The sequence below is a fragment of the Phalacrocorax aristotelis genome, chromosome 2 (genome assembly GCF_949628215.1).
Source record: "Phalacrocorax aristotelis chromosome 2, bGulAri2.1, whole genome shotgun sequence".
Classification (NCBI taxonomy): Eukaryota; Metazoa; Chordata; class Aves; order Suliformes; family Phalacrocoracidae; genus Phalacrocorax; species Phalacrocorax aristotelis.
Window position 1 is genome coordinate 153635953 of NC_134277.1, and position 17422 is coordinate 153653374.

Sequence of the window (17422 nt, forward strand, 5' to 3'; positions counted from 1 at the left end):
TTTGTCAAAGTGCAAATTGAACTAACTCCTCCATGGAAATTGTAATTCTCATGCTCTCCAACACACTCCTTTGGTCATTCAACACAAACCTGTCAATATGCTTCTTCCATCTGAAATATATCTATACAAACTTCTTGATGTTTTAAACTTTTACAAGAGGGTGGTACCAACATAATCAAAGTCTAAAGAGAACCAAAATCTGGGAGGGGAGAACACAAAATGAAAACGTAACACACAAAGCTTTCTATTGAAGCCTCATCCATAGAACAGTTAACCTGCAGTTTCCTTTCTCTCATTTTCCCAAGCTCCCGGATTTTTTTCTTTTAAAATAAGTGCCCTAGAGAGCAGTGTTTGTTTCACCAGATATAAACAGAAAGAATCTGAGACACCTGTGTTTTGCACAGAAATTAATTCTTCTGTCTGAAAGAAGTTTTTTCTCCCCCAATTATTTCTTTCCATATCCAACTTCTAATTTAGTTGAAAAATTACATTATTAAATAACCTAATTTTTTCTTCATATTATTGTTAATTGGGACTGCTGTAACACAAATAAGCTTGGCAGGAAACCATATCATAACAACCAGAACAAAGAAATGCAAAAAATATATTGGAGAGAAGTGTTCTAGACATCGTTATGAAAATACCTCCCTAAGTACAAATCATTTTTCAGTCAGGAACATATACTTAACTTACATACAAGGGAACTTTGCAATCTTCAAGAAACAGCAAGTTGTAATTTATAAAACTAATAAAATTAACAGTTATAAAGACACTTTTATTTTAGTGATTTTCCTGTTTTAAAAATGAGCCTTTTTCTCTAGTTTCCTCTGATCCTATTAATCTGAATTTAGTCTCTCTGTATAGGAGAGTACGTTGCCAAATTGTAATGCTGCCAGTTAAAAAGTCTGCCAAGACCTATTTCAGTACCCCAACTTTTCCTTAAAAAAAAAAAAAAAAGACATCATCACAACCAGGATGCCTAAAATGACTGCAGCTAGCTGTAACTTGCTTTTCAGAGGTATATGTAACAAAAGCATCTAGGTACTTGGTCTGCTTCACTACTCGGAAGAACAGGACAGTGAACTAAATCAAAATGCATCATGAGCAGGCAAGCAAAACTGAGTAATGGCTTGGCATGCACACACATATACAAGCTGCGTCTGTGACTGTCAACATCCAGATAACACAGTAGTTGTCGAGGATTCACCTGGCTGGAAAACTAGCCAATATGTCCTATTCCTGATTTCAGAAAACTTCTTTTTTTGTGTCTCAAAAAAAGATCACTCTTCAATCTTTAAATAGGTTATTTCTATCCTTCATTCAGTTCTAAATCCAGAGTTTTAATTTTAACTTAACAAAACCTGGATTTGCATACACTCAGAAAAAGCAAGAGAACCACTGCTGCAGACAGTTTAGGTTGTATTTTCATAATACAGGAGCTTCTGCTGCAGTAAAGACTTCAGAAATTCACATATTCTCCCACTCTACCTGCACACGCTCAACCTCCCAGTTTTGCACATGCTGCTCATGAATTTCCAAAGAGCAACTCTTCGGGAGGCTGCGTCGTATCTCGATTAATTTAGACAACAACAACAACAAAAAAACCAAAACAGCAAAGCAGCAAAGGTTGTCATTGAAACCTGAATCAACTTACTGATCTACTTCTAGTAATATTTTTCTACCTCCAGTGGTTAGCACTACTCAGAGGGTAGTACAGGAGTACCACAAAAGAGATAAAGGGAAAGCTCCTAAGCTAGCAATAGTGAAGCTACAGTTATTGGGAAAAATACAAACCCAGTCAGTTCACAGTTACCAATGGTACTTCACAGATGACTGGTCTAATACTTTTTTTCCCCCAACTGATAAGAAATCTCAGTATAAGATTGCAAGGTGGTAACTAAGAGTAGAAAGAAAAAAATTAAAGTAAAAGAAAACTGATGATATTGTAAAAAGTTTGAAGATTACTAACCACTCCAGAAATAGCTCAGGTCAAAATTCTGGCTCCATATTCTCTCCCATCCTCTTACTAAAAAGTAGTTTCATAACAGCATTAAAAACATTCATTATAATTAATTCCGTCCAAGATTTAAAGTGAAAGAAAAATAAAACAACAGCGATAACACATACTCAAGATATACTTTATGCGACTGGTAATATATGCCTTGGGCAGCTGAAGTTCTTCTTCAGCCTCTGGCCTTGTGCTATACAACACACCCAAGGCATATATTAACAGCCCCATAAAAGCATACCCTGTAATGACTTATGGCTTAAACAAACATACTTGTCTTTCTCTTTTCCTCCTCCGAATATGGGATGCAGTAAAACTCCACCGGTCTTCAGTTCGTATGCCACTATTTGATCTAACTCCTAAAAAGAATAACATATATAAGCAAGCATAACTTTCAGAAGTAGAGAAATTATTTAAAGACAAAAGGAAAGCTTTTCATATAATTGTTCAAGCCATACCTCCTAATTAAACTTGCTTACAAACACAAAAAGCATTTTAAAATCCGGGGTGTTCCTCAGCATAGCAAACAATAATAAAACAGTAGAAATTAGCAGTTAATGTTTACTCTGGGTCTGGATTGTGGGTCAGCTCACAACACTGTAACTACAATATATCTGAAGAGTATTATTGTTCAATAAATAAGTTGTCTCTGACCAAAAGAAAGAAAGGTGATCACCACTTCCTTGCAGTGGAAAGTAATACTGGGTATACCTACCCAGTAGACCGCAGCACATAGTAGCTCACTTTGACCCATGCCCAAGCCAGACAGAAGCCAGCTCTGAACTGGAACATGAGGTGGAATGTGTGTGGTGTTGTGCCCACGTTACAAGCACATTTTAAGACAGGATGTTTGCATGGGCTTACTATCACCCAACAGTCAACGTGGCTTTTGAATTACATCGGGTCAGCTTGAGCAGAGGGAGAGTGAATTGATGTCTATCAGCAACCCAGTGTTAGCCAAGGAATTTCTAAATGTTGGTATCTATTGATATTTATTGATTCATATCAACTTACACACATTGATATATTGATAATACATTCAAAGCAGTAAGGGCAGAACCGGAAGCTAAGACAGCAGTACCTCTTAAGAGTTCTATGTTCTTAACTAGTTCTAGTTCTTAACTAACTCATAGGGAAGAACATGAGCAACTAATACCCCAAAGCAACTTCTGCTGCGCACAGCAGTGAACTCTCAGGTAGGCCTTCATCCAGTTCTGCTGTTCTCTACAGCATCCACACCTTTAGCACAGACAGCACACAGCTGGTGAGCTGGATGTGCATTAGACAGATAAGGATATGGTATTGGGTCCCCATGTGAGTAAGTGATGTAAATGGAGCCCATGGGGTTAGTAATCTAGCTTTTGGAAGAGGAAAGGTAAGAGAATCTGATGAGAGGAAGAGGAAGAAAATACACATCTTTCTGTGGTTGAATGTTACTGGCAAAGAATTAAGAGTCACTGCTGCTAGCACTAGCACCTGCCTGATAGCATTACATTTTGAATTGTAAGGTATAGACAGAAACTTCTTTTCCAAGAAAGCAAACCCCTTCAACAGGGATTTTTTACTGTTTCATTAGTTTCATTATTTCATTTAGTACTTAAATGATACTAAAAGATACCTGACCACTACTGATCCAAGCTAATACTGGAGCCCTTCTGAGCTATATGGATGGCCATCACAGTGTAACAAATTCATCAAACACATCTCCTTACGAATCGCATATTCTATTTTAAGTGTTTAAAAAAAGTACGATCTTTTTTGCCTTTTCTTTCTGTTTTTGTGCAAAAGCCCAAACAAGAAGAGAACTAACTGAGCAGAGAGACAATGAAAATTATTATTCAGAAGGCAGTCACAGAAACGTATTTTGGTTACTGTGTTTAGTGTTCTTCCTTGCAGCAAGCGGTGAAAATATTTTAGCTCTAAGTTTTGTCACTCCTGAACATTTCTTCAGATTCCAGTGCAAAACTATTTTATATTCTGCTTCTATATTGCACGTTCTTCAATGCAAAATGTCTTAAAGATATAGAAAATACTACTATTGTGTTGTTACCTGTTTAATCCAGTGCCGGTACTCATTAACACCAAAGGTTTTTTTCATCCAAAGGCCGTAAATATAACCAGAGATTCCCTTTAGCACCCATTCATCTGACCTATAATAAGAAAGAAGCATGAATTATAGCACTTCAGAAGGTATTTTGTAAGGAGTGGTATTTTTGACCAGCCCAAAATAGCCACAAATTTCAGCAGGTTATATAACTTCTCTAAGTCAATAGGAGTCTGATGAGCTGTGAACCAATTTATGTAACTTGGCACCTGGACGGGACCGATGAAACTGAAAAGCCAGTGAAAACTGAACTTTTACCACAGAAGCCCAGATCAAAATATAAAACCAAACTATTTCAGCTGAAACAGTAACAGTAAAACAGGGGAAATGGACATTAAAGTTAAAACAACTGCTAATCTATATGATCTTAATTTCTTGATAAACACCTCAATGCAATGCAAAAGATTTGGACAGGAAGTACAGAAAACACCTATCTCACAATTTGGTGGACACCCAATTAAATTTCTCTTTTGAGAGTTATGTTCTAAGAGAGAAAAATATGGACAAACTGCAAAATGGTCACGAAACAGAATTCTAAACGTAAGAATGGCATACAGGGTATGACGAAGTGAATAAAGACACAAACGGAATCGTTTTGAGGGAAGAAAAACTTGTCTTCATAATGGAAGCAGACTAGAAATAAGGAAGAGAGCGTACAAACATTGATTTAAAAGCATGCTGTTTCTTTTTTTTTTTTTTTCTAAGCCAAGGATACTCTGGGACTTACACTTTTCCCGTTAAAAACATAATGAGCCCCTTGTCCCTGATATATATAAAGTTTATGCAAAATGCTTTAAAATAAACACTGATCAGAACTGCACAAGCCAGTTGGGTGAGATTTTCTGATAGGCAGCTTACCACCCCAATGAATTTGCCCATTTGAGGCTAATTTCTGCATTGCCCTCCCTGAACTTTGTAATTTATTAGTTCTGAGCTCCACAAGTACTTCCCACGCAGGCTACACTCCTTCATCCAAAATATCTGACAGAAACTTACTGATGATACAAAAGAGTCTCCCCTCTGAGCTTCCAGATTCCAAAGCACACTACAATATTCAGGAGCAAAAAATTTCTGAGAGGAGACATGTTCAACCTCTACAGTCATTGGAGCCTTGTATCTCACATTCCCCTCTCAAACAACAACAACAACAACTTCATGGATTTTCATTTATTGAGCTGGTTTTATTATTCTCCCTTTTATCTTTTTCTGCTTTCTTCTACAGTTACTGTTTCACTTGCTCTTCTGATAAAATGCAACACACAAATTAAAATTTGAGTTTCCAAGATTTTACTCGTTTTCTAGAGAGCACAGCGGTAAAACACTTACCAGGACATTCTGGATATAAAACATCCAAAGAACTGCTGGGCCAGGGCCTGTGCTAGGCACCTCCTTGTCAGTGGAGTTTCATCTATAATCATTGCGCTGTGTAAGAGATTTGTGCTGGACCCCCATAAAAAGAAAATAACACAATATGAGCACAAGCTCCGAAGAAGCAAAATAGAGACCTTGCTTTAAAAGCCAAAATAAATAAAATAATTCCTCACTGGTTGTCCAATGAAATAGTAACATCTTTTTTTTAATACCCTTAATCTAGGCAGATCTCCTGCTATTATCATCTATATACAACTCTCTGTGTAGAGCCAAAGTAGCTTGTTTTAATTGCTGAAACTCTTTTGGATTCCTGGTACCCTATCCCAGCTGAAGAAAAATCAAATGCTATCAAAGTTCTGCACTTAATTTGGTCTTAAATATTTCTGATGTTTCTGATTCAGAAAGAAAACCACTGCCAATTTCTTCTTAAAGATACAATACAAATCCAACATCTTTATAACAGATAAAATTTGAAATGGTGTTAAAAGCCTGTAATGTCAACAAAAGCAGATTTTTCAAACTAGAGAGCCCAAAACTCAGGCTATAAAAACAATGAGAGCTTCACATATTTCCCAATAGTCTTGGATCTAGAGCGTCTAAGCCTGTGGGTTTAGAAGGTGTGATTTTCTCAAATACTAACCTGAAAATACTCATGGATGCATAAGCAGCTACTTCAACATAAGCTTCATCTATAAAAACAGTCTTGAAACAGGAGTATGGATAGCGGCAGGTAAGAATTTCCTCATAAAATTCAAACACCTCATGAAGGTATGACGTAGTATGTTTGAGCAATGGGAGAAGTTGTGGTAAGCAAAAGTGAGTCACCTACAAACAAAGGAAAATTTGGTACAAGACTGACAAATCTATTTAAATCCATAAATGTCAAGTATATTACGTAACAGAAAAAAAAACCACAACACAACAAAAATATAGCTGCTGTAAATTTAACAGAAAAAAACATTTTCAAGCTATGGTAATGACTATCATGGCAGAAAAGTACACCAGGATGTCCATCTTAATTGTGAGAGCAACAACTCACGAAGGAAAATAATTTTTAGCAGCCAATGCACAACAGCAATGGCTACCTAGCGATGTCCATCATTTAAAATACATGACATGTTTCTTTGATTTTGCAATCCAACATCTTTTGGAGATAATATTTTTCTTTTATGCAATAAAGAATTAGCTATTTTCAGATCAGTCAAGCAGTGCTACTGTTTAGAAGACTTGTTACAGCTAAAACGACAAGTAACCTTTGATATTACTGTTCTTCCCACAAACTTGTGATGCAGCCAACAACACTGACTTCAGCAGTGACAAAGGAACCAAGCTGAGAACGATCTATAACTTCAAGTCAGCTTTGTAGAAGTCGAACTCTAGAGAAATGTATCAGTTTGGGTTTTTCAAATATCAACAACTGCTTTTTTTTTTAACAGCTATTATCTTTCACAGGTGAGTACGTCCCACCAGTAAAAGTCAACAGGATACCATTGCTGAGGACTAAAATCTGATGTTTGCCTTTGGACCAAGTAAAACACCTATTTCCCAGTATGTGCCCATCATGCTTTGAAAAGAAGACTACATAGGCCAGTCATTATACTGAACTTGCACCTTAATCTGCCTGTCAAGCCTATCCTTACCCAATCTGAAACTACAGATGTAAATATAAACTGGTGGACTTCAACATTATGGCAACAATCTGCTACGAATGAAAACTCCATGTCGTATTTAGTTCAGAAGATTACTCAATTGTGTAGCAACAATTTTCATCTACTACCAGCAACAGGATGGGTTTAAAGCTATTTTGAGAAACATGCTCTTGCCAACGCCAACTAAATTAGCCCCATAAATTCAGGCATAAATAGAATTATTGCTCATTCAAAGGCTTTACTTTGCAGATAAATTTAAATACAGGCACTACTAGGCAAGTTTTATCATATAACTGCACTAATGGAGGTCATATCTAGACATACCCATATTTGACCAAAATATATACTGGTTGCAACAATAAAAGTAGTCACAGGGTCTCAAAAAAAAAAAAAAAAGGCAGCCTCTGTGAAGATTATTACCTCATGCATGTATGGATCAACAAGGATTTCAAAAGGTCCTATTGCCAATGAGATGTTAGAAGCTGCAGTTGGAATAGTCAGCATGTAATGGAAAGTCTTCTTTCTCATATCATGGGTATATACCGTTTCCACCAAATCTCCGTTTGAAACAGCCACCATTGCAGCATCTACAGTATACTCCAGTTTCCAGGTACACAACTCAGAATATGAGTCAACACAAGGAAACCAAAATCTAGGGAAGTTAGGATTGGGAAAAAAAAGGTTGACAATTACACTTCTTTTTCACAGATGATTCTTCTCTCAAGTTCCAAACTATATTTTTAAATACTTTGCATGTTGACATACCGATTCCTATTACACATTAATTTTATAAAGCACCACAAGTTTCTTTGCAATTTCTTCCTGCTGAGCTATAAAGACTAGAAATCCTAATTACTAATTATTAGATGCTACTTGGCATCGGTAAACTTCTTACAAGCACAAATTAAGTTTTAGAATTTTTCAAAATTACAAGAATTCAAAGAAATTATTTGTATTTCCTACACTTTGAGACTAAATAGGAAATACAGTCTAACATTCAAAGATAGTTGTCTTACCTTGTAGAGTTTTGATAACCACATGAAAAGACATGAGCTCCTCTTTCTGCCATGCTGCCCTCCATGTTGGGTACCACAAAATGAAGGCCTCCTTTTGGCTGGTCCAGCGAAAAGTTTATATGTACCTTCAGGACTTTTAACTCTGCCATACCAAGACCGAAATTAGACTAAATATATACAACTTACAAGAAAGTTATTTCAGAATAAACATTCAGTTTTGGACTCTTGGTCTTTCAAGATCACGTGTTCACTTCACTCTCATGGACCTCCCGGTCCACTTACAAAGCACAGCTCAAAAGCTTACAAAACTGAGACTGCTTAAGCTTAGCTTACAAGATATGAATTTATAAGAAACTTTATTAATTAATAAAAACTGCAACTGGAGTTACATTTCATCTTCCAACTCCCCTATAGTAAAGAATCTTTATACAGTGACTGTACCCTAACCATGATCTCCTTTGTACCTTGCTGAAATAATTTTCTACAAAAATTGCATGTAACAGGCACATTCTTAAAAGACATGTTATTGTCATTTGCAGTTTCTTAAAACCTCTTATTATAGTTAAAGCTTTTCCTGTAACTGAAATGTCTTTGCTTTGGTTTAGTTTCACAGAAATCTCACCTATGAATAGGCTGGCTAAAAAAGAAATTCAGGCATATGGTGAAATTTGTCCAACAAGTCTCACCATATTTTGGCGTTCAAACTTTGAAAAGAAAAATTATACCTGTTTGAATATTTTCCCTTCTAGGCTTGCAAGTAACACAACAGGAACTTAAACAAAAATTAAACAAAAATGTCTTTCCCATTAAGGCATATCTGACAATACTGTGTGAGTCAGTTTCATGATATAGTTGTTTTTCTCTCACAGGTCTCACAAATCCACAGGAAAAACTGATAAAAACGTATAAGAAAACCAATACAAGAAACTAATAAAATCCATGTAAGAAAATAATCAATGTTGGTGGGTAATTTATTAAAAAAATTACTTGTTCCAGGAACTAGTATACCAGTTTATAAAGTAGTCTACTTTTCACTATGAGATCCGTTTGAAACCAACCATTCTTCAAAGTGAGATGGGAAAAAAAAATAATATAGCTTTTTAAACAACATATATATAGGCATATCCTTGTAAATTATTTTCTTTGTTTGCTCATGTATATTGTAAGCAGCTTCAAATAGTTGTAATACAGCAGCCAAAATATTCCATTGCACCCACATCCTCATGTATACTTCTGGGCTCATAATCACCCAAGAGTTTGTTTGTAAAGCTTGTTAAGAAACCTTGCAACCACTTCTCCATATTACCAAGAAGTGTGCAGGTATTTTTCAGACTCCAGCTGGAAAGATATAGGTGAGGAAAAAGGAAACAGTAACCACCATTTCATAATGTAACACTATTTCTATTTTTTAGATCTACTATCTTCCTGTGCAAACTCATAGCTAACAACTCTACGACATCTTAAATTAAGCATGTTCTCTTAAATCTTAAATCAGCATGTTCTCTTTACCGTCAACATGTTTCCATAACTCCGAGGGAACCTTAATGCAGAGTTCTCCATTTCCAGCATCTGGGTCCACAGCACTGACTGCGGCAGCATAGGCATTGGAAAAATAGTTGAGATTCCTCCTGTCAGAAATACCCAGTTAATTCTTAAAGTACATGTTGAACTACAAAACCAGCTTCTGCACTTACAGGATTTCTATACTGAATTTCATGGTGCATGTTCAACCAAGTATTTTGTTGTGTTTTTAAAGGAGTGAAGGAAAAAGGAGGAGTAAAGATTAGATTTCAAAAATCAGAACTTAAAACTAGGCTCTTAAAAAAAGTGATCCATGGTCAAAAACACTTAAGCAGTAATAATCCCCGATAAATCAAATGAGAAATGTTCAGTGCTCTTTACTTCCCAGTAAGAGTAATAGTTACTCTTACTGAAATAGCAATTAAAAATTCTTGATTTGGTGAATTTTGGATTAAGTTTGTATGTTTATTCTAAAGATCTGTCTTGAAGATCTGCCCACTCATATACTGCAGTTTTGCTTTTATGTTGCTTTTCCAAACCTAGTAAGGTTTTAGCTTGGCAGTGGTTTTTTTCCCCCCCTCTTAGTTTGATGGATAGGAATAGTTTTATTTTATGCTTTTTTAAATATCACATAGAACACTAGATGCTAGAGGCTTTAATATACGAAACTGTGGAAATTTGTATTGTACTTTTTAGTCCCTAGAAACATTTTTTTTAAAAAAATGTTACTACCATTAGTTTATTTAGGATACAGACACAAATTTTTGTAATCAGGTTTGAGCTGTTCAGGCTACTGTATATTAGCTGCCGATTGACTGTACATTTTATTCCAAAGTAATACCGTTACTTCACTTATAGCTTCGATTAACTGTTTTCTACTGAACTGAGTAGCAACATGCATGTGTCTGCTATTACAGCAGTTACAAGCAGGATGTTATCTACTTATTATTTAATGTGATTATGTTCAGATACTGGAGGACTGACCAGTCAAGTTCAAAAATAACCTTGGGTTTGCATCTTTACACTACAGCTTTTATACTTTTTCAAAATGGATTTTTAAACTCTGTAAAACATGGAAGCAACATCTTTCTTAATTCTAATCCTCTAGTACAGAGTTCTTCAAAAGCTTGCACAATTCTATACCTGAACAGAAAGTGTTTGAATTACTAAACACCCTTTCTTCCAGAATTTTAAGCATTTAGGTGTGTACCACTTGATGAATCCAACTACTGTGGGGGCAGAGCCGCAATCAAGCATGAAGCTATCTGCAGTGTTACTGCACCACAATGGAGTAAATTAACTTCTGGCTATGGACTCCACGCTTCCATGGAATCTGCAGTCCACACAAAGCAGACATGATCTCATTTCAGGATTTTACTTTCATCTACCCATTCTCCATTCACCACCCACAGAGAAAACTGCACTTAACCCAAATTACAGTACCTTACTTGGAAGAATGAAGGGTAATTAACCATGCCAGAATCATCCCCTAAGTCTAGGTATGTCAAACACCATGCTTATATTCCTAGCCTTCCACATTTGAAAAACTTTGCTAAAACACTGAAATATATTGAGAACATATTTTCATGCAGTTCTTGATCTTTGGCAATAATAGCGCACAAATTCCCTGGCACCACTACCAAGACTGAGAATGTTAGGAGCTGAAAACTCGTCTACTTTGCTTGGAAGCTTCTGAAAATAGGACGTGAATAGTAAATGGGAGCATATGAGCATAGGAACACCCAAATCCCAAGTTTTAATACAAAATCATTTTTTCCTTTTTCATAGCTGAAGTGTACCTAAAGATAGGATATAATGCCAACAAGTTTTAAAAGTACAAGGTTGAATTCGTACACTGGAATATACTGTAACTTCAACTCTGATTCCAGAACAATTCAAACCAACTTAAACTCCAGCTGATGTGCTGTCTCCTAGTCTCAGTCACACATTCCTACTCCCTCACTAAGGATACTACTTGCTCATCTGGCCCTGCGGTGATGTAGCCCAAACTGCCAAAAAAAAAAAAGGCTTTTTTTTTCCCCCCCCACATACAGCTTTCAGTTGGTTTAGCTCCCTGATCTGACATACTGAGGGGTCAAAGAAGTGCTACTACTGAGGCATGGGAGACTGTCAATGGGATCATAACCACCCCATCTGATGTTGCTTTAAGCTGTCTTCAAATGGCATCCTGGGAAGGCAAGCAAATACCATTGGAAAAACTCTCCTTTAAAAAAAAGACTGCATGACTAAAAACAATCTTAGTAATTAAAGAAACTAACAACAGAAAACAACGGTAACATTCTGTTAGATTGTAAAGTCTGAGTGTTTCACTTTGATCTAAACTGGTGCTGAAAATTCACAATTACTGATAGGGGATCCCTTTCCAATCCATCAGTGAGAATTTGTTCCAACTTTGAGGATCGTGATGAGCTTGTGGTTACATTTTAAACATCAATGGGTTCAAAGACAGGAAAAGGTTATGATTTTATTACAAAAAAGGTAGACTCCACAGGGCTTAACATTTTATGGAAAACAGGCTATCCTGATATTTCTGTTTTTGTTAAATGTTCCAAATCAAATGGGTGATTCAATGTAAAAGGAATCCATTAAAGGCTGAGTACCACAGATTAATTTTTTCATCATTTGAACTCATTTTTCTCAATAAACTGGATATGGCCATTTTAACAAAAACAGAGCACATACCAAAAGTTACAGCCCAAGGAACAAAGACAAATTTTCCTGATGCTAAGTGTAGATTAACAATGAAAAAATAATATGCGTTCATGTTTTTTCCTGGTAGACATATATTTTATTATCACAATTCACCCAAAACACCAAATTACAACGCAAGTGCATGCTTGTTGACTGACTAGAAACAAGCGATCCTGCAGAGACTTATTTTTTAAAGCTACACATTGACTCCAAATACCTCCTTGTCAACTTTCCATAGCATGTCTCATTACTAGCTGCAGCGGTGCTACTTAACTGTTACAGCGCCCAAACATGTAGTCTGTAAACCACTTTCTTCCTATATATTTAGCAACAACTTGGCAAAACAAGTTCTTTGATCCACATGTAATTCATTACCTGTAATTCATTTACTATTCTACTTTGCTTCCCAGCTACAATTAGTACTTGATTTTGGAGTCCAACCCTAAAATACATGATATAGCTTATATGCTATATAGCATATTTTACACATATCTATATAAAATATGTACACATATAGGTGATTTATTAATAAGGGAATGATGTGAATCCTTGGAACACTGAAAAACCTACTTTTCATTCTTGCCCAACATTAAGGTCTTTGCCATTTCTTCTCTCAAAAGTTCTCTACATCTTTGTTTATTTCTGACAAAGGCTATAATGAATTTACAACTCGATAAGCATTATACCAGTGGAAATGAAGGCTATTTATTGTAGCAAAACAAGGCATGCTCAATCCACCAGTAATTTTTCTATTCTGTGCATAAGCTGAGGGCTTGATCACTGACTTCTCAGAAGAAAGACTTCTGCAAGACATGCCCTCAAGGCTACCACATTGCGCTCATAACCAGGCAACAGCAGGATCATCACAAGCTTCACTTATCACAGCTCAAACCACTGCATCAAACTCCAAACTTTTGCTGCGGCTATTTTAACAGTTTACAATCTCACCCACAGGAATACGAAAACAGAGATCCCCTTTGCCCATTTTAACATAAAAGGAGCTGATATACAAGCAGTTGTCTCAGTAGTCAGAATACACACTGTGGGATTTCTGCATACTGTAGCCCAGAAAAATAAACCCCACTTCCCCTATGTTGACGGAATTGAGAAAGCAACAATTTACAAAGAAAAGAGGGAAGATGAGGAGGACAGAGGTGGCTGTAACACTCAACAACAGCCCTAAGACAAGAATCAGACGGACATTCTCCAACACTATTCGCAGTCCTTGCAAGATTTGAAACTCTTCCTTAAAAGCATGAGCAAAATGGGATTCTCTGCCACCTTGTGTACATATGGTAAAACGATGTGAATTGTAGTATACCTTACAGCACTGTTCAAATGTTCGCTCAGTCCGGGCAGAAGGGACTGCATTACGTAAATTCATCCATCTATTCCCATAGGAAAAAGCTATGATGTCCTGAAGCGTCAAGAGGAAATTACAAGATGGAATACTGACTGTATTTCTAGACAAAACTTTAATAATCCTTTCAGTTGTTACCTGAAAATATGGTTTGGGACTGATGGATAAACTGGCAATGGCATCGAAGCTGAAAATATATTTAATACACTAACAAAAGGTTTCTAACATTTCCTACAAAACTCATCACTTTCAATTACCTTTTTAGGGAGGGTTGTTTTTTTTTTTTTTTTCATTCGGCAAAAGTGACAATACACAAAAAAAAAATCGTTTCACCTTCCACAACACTGAAAATGTGACGTGACAGGACATGTCAATGGTTTTTCCATCAATAGGTGGTAAAACCCAAAAGTATTACCTGAACTGACAACAAGCTGAATGTCCAAATTCAGAACACAAAGAGCTTATCTGACAGATCTCACTCAAGAAGTAAGAGAGAACACTGGGTGAGACAGAAACAATTCCAGCTGGCGCTGCTTGTATTTCATAGATAAAACTCTTTAATCTTGACTTTCTCAACCCTCTTTTAACTAGGTTTTCTTGCATGCCAAAATTTGCACAACATAAACAAAAAAACAATTAACCATTTCACCTGACCTTCACCTCATATCAGCAGACATAACCTCTAAAGTCACAGATGCTGTAGCAAGTCTTTCCAAAGAAATAATTAAAGTGGCTTTAAATACAGAATCTTCCATTTTTAACTTAATTTTGTTGCTAAGGGAGTAAAAAGTCTTTAAAATATTTTAATTTTGATAAAAAAGGCAAGAAAGAGTCCATTAAATTAATAACTTTTTCTACATATTTTATGTATTATTTTAGAAATCAACACTGAAGAAAACCAAAAGCATTATCAAAAGAAAATGTTTGTACATAAAACCTTAAAACTTGAACTAATTTTTTAGTTACTAAACATCACAGGAAAGAGTGAAGATATAAAACAAATTGTTTTAAATAAACAATTTGTCAAGAACCATCTTAATTTCACCTTTATTAGTTCAATAGACTACTGAAGAAAACTGTGCAAAAGGTAACTACCCCTGTAACACTAGGAACAAAACTTGATGACTACTCCGTGTCCTGTTCAAAATAATGGATACACCTAGTTCAGCTGCAAGGGTACAAAGGATGTTATCACTAAACAAGCCATAACAAACAAGAACTTGGAAGTGACCAGCAGAGCAAGGACTGATTAGATACAAAGACTACCAGAAACCACTGCTGTTTCTAGAAGCAGTTCTTTGTTAAGAAGGGCAGAGGAAACCCACTTACAAAAATTTTTTTGAGGTACTAATTCTAGAGCTTTTAGATTTCTAGCATTTCTGTTTGTAATCCTGCCTTAAGGGCAGAGATGCTGCGTTTAATGAAAATCTGGCTACCATCGTGCTCAATACCCAGTTGTAACCAGGTATTTCAAAGGAAAAAATACACATCTCATGTAATACTTTGTAACACATGTAGCCTTTGACTTCTGAGATAAAAGAGGCATGCTAGCTTTTCATTAAGCATATTTGGTGACCTCTGTCTTTCATAACCATGAATAACACAGGAGTTATGAAATACAGAGACTTTCTATTAAGTTCAAATAGCAATGTGAAAACCTGCAGCAGTGAAAACCACAGGCCACTGTAGCCCTGAGACACAACTTCACTTTGTATGCTTTGTCCTCAAATTTTGTCCACTGCTCTCTAACAGGATAACATGAAAAAAAGGATGAAATCCCACTATACCATTAGGGTGCTAAACAAAGAAACTCATTTTCTCCACAAAATGATAGAGTTCTCTTTCCTGATCCCTTTCTTAATATAATGGGGTGCTTACGTGGATCATTTTAAGTGCTGCTCCTTCCTCATATCTTCCAGAAGTTATTAAGGATTTAGTTATTACAGGTTCACAGAATGGATGAGGTTGAAAGGGACCTCTGGAGCTATCTGGTCCAACCCCCCTCCTAAAGCAGGGACACCTAGAGCCTGTTGCCCAGGACCATGTCCAGAAAGCTTTTGAGTATCTCCAAGGGTGAAGACTCCACAACATTTCTGGGCAAAATGCCCCAGTGCTCAATCACCCTCACAGTAAAAAAATGTTTCCTGATGTTCAGAGGGACTTCCGGAGTATCAGTTTGTGCCCACTGCCTCTGGTCCTGTCAGCGGACACAAGCTAAAATACATGAAATTCCACCTGAATACAAAAAAATTCTGCTGTATGAGTCATCAAACACTGAAGCAGGTTGCTCAGGGAGATTGCAGAGTTTCCATCTTTGGAGATACTCAAAACCCAACTGGACACAGCCCCATGCAACCTGCTCTAACTGACCCTGCTTGAGCAGGGGGGTTGGACCAGGTGATCTCAACAGGTCCTTTCCAACCTAAAGGACTCTGTGATTTCATATCAGCTGCTGTTAAACACATGTAGCACTTTCATTAGAAGTTATGTAACAATTCAGCATACTGTAACTTCAACTAAGCCACCAGAAGAGGGTGTGAAAACATGAACATAAGTTTCAGTAAAATCAAAAGAAAATACTTAGTGAAAGCATTTCCCCACAGTGCTTCTCTTACCAAAAACCAAACAGATATGAAATTTTTACCCAAGTCTCTTCCCATATCACTTCCCCAAAACATGTGGGAAGCTACATGTTTTTAAACTTGCTCTTCAATATCAGATGGTGAATAAATTTGAATCTTTTCCTTTCAAATTTCCAAGTGAGTTTAGATAACATTCTAGGACTTACACCCTAATCTATGATGCTAATAAATAATGAAAGTTTGATTCCTTAGAAAAGACCAAAAGGTTTACTTTCTAGCTCTTCAGAACAGCTAGAATCCCCCCGATGAGGGTTCTGAATTTTTGACTTACCAAGCAATAGCAACAACAACAAAAAAAACAAGTCACAAAACAGACAGCAATTACAGAATTAAGAGACCCAAGTGATTCAGTGTCAGGACTCAAACAAAATTTCAGGACTCTGATATCCAATTCAGTGTCCTGTATAAATGAACATTGTATTTTACAACTGCTTTACTGAAACTCTTGCATAAGTGATGAGTAAAGCAATGTAGAGTGTCTGCCATAAAAAAACCAGTTCAAATCAAATGATGCATAATTTTGGGCAGAAAGTAGCACTTGAATATCAGTAACTGAACAACAGAAGTTCTCTTTATTACTCTAGTTCTCAGACAACAGTCAGAGAAGTTAAGTCAAGTTTAACCTGAAGACAGATGGGTTAAGACACATCTCAAAGGCTCCAGTCATTAAGGCAATGGGTAGACAACGTCTTATAGATTTAGCTACATCATTTGAGAATGCCTCTATTCTCACAAATCTAACTAGCAGGACTGCATGAACTCTGCAGTTTGCTTCAGAGTAGATCTAGCTAGTTCCTTCCTGCTGTCATCACCTATATGAGTTAATCAAGGTGATATCACCTCTGAAGCTACTTACTCAGCCCTCTCCGTCTTCTCAGCTGGCAAATTTCTCAGAGCAATCACTGTCCAAGCGGACACAACAAATAGCTGAAGGACAGTAACAAGCATCTTAATTTAGCAGTCCAATAGTTAACCTGATACAGTCACATGATTTGCCTCATTGCTATTATTTGTTTCAGAGTAATAAGCTAATTACATG

At 36.5% G+C, this 17422-nt stretch overlaps 1 protein-coding gene across 5 annotated transcripts in view; it reads right to left on the reverse strand.

Moving 5' to 3' along the window:
• The window catches only part of TAF2 (TATA-box binding protein associated factor 2), a 61026-nt gene that overhangs the window by 40237 nt on the left and 3367 nt on the right, over positions 1-17422 (reverse strand). For 3 of the 5 annotated variants that reach the window (XM_075085678.1, XM_075085675.1, XM_075085680.1), the window contains exons 4-10: positions 9658-9776; positions 8149-8290; positions 7553-7784; positions 6124-6308; positions 5439-5552; positions 4059-4158; positions 2282-2367 (exon numbers count right to left, since the gene is read on the reverse strand). In XM_075085678.1, coding sequence (XP_074941779.1) covers positions 2282-2367; positions 4059-4158; positions 5439-5552; positions 6124-6308; positions 7553-7784; positions 8149-8290; positions 9658-9776 — 978 coding nt within the window. Of the gene's footprint in view, positions 1-2281; positions 2368-4058; positions 4159-5438; positions 5553-6123; positions 6309-7552; positions 7785-8148; positions 8291-9657; positions 9777-13702; positions 13799-17422 lie in introns of all 5 variants that reach the window. The other 2 variants (XM_075085679.1, XM_075085677.1) reach the window with 2 other exon arrangements.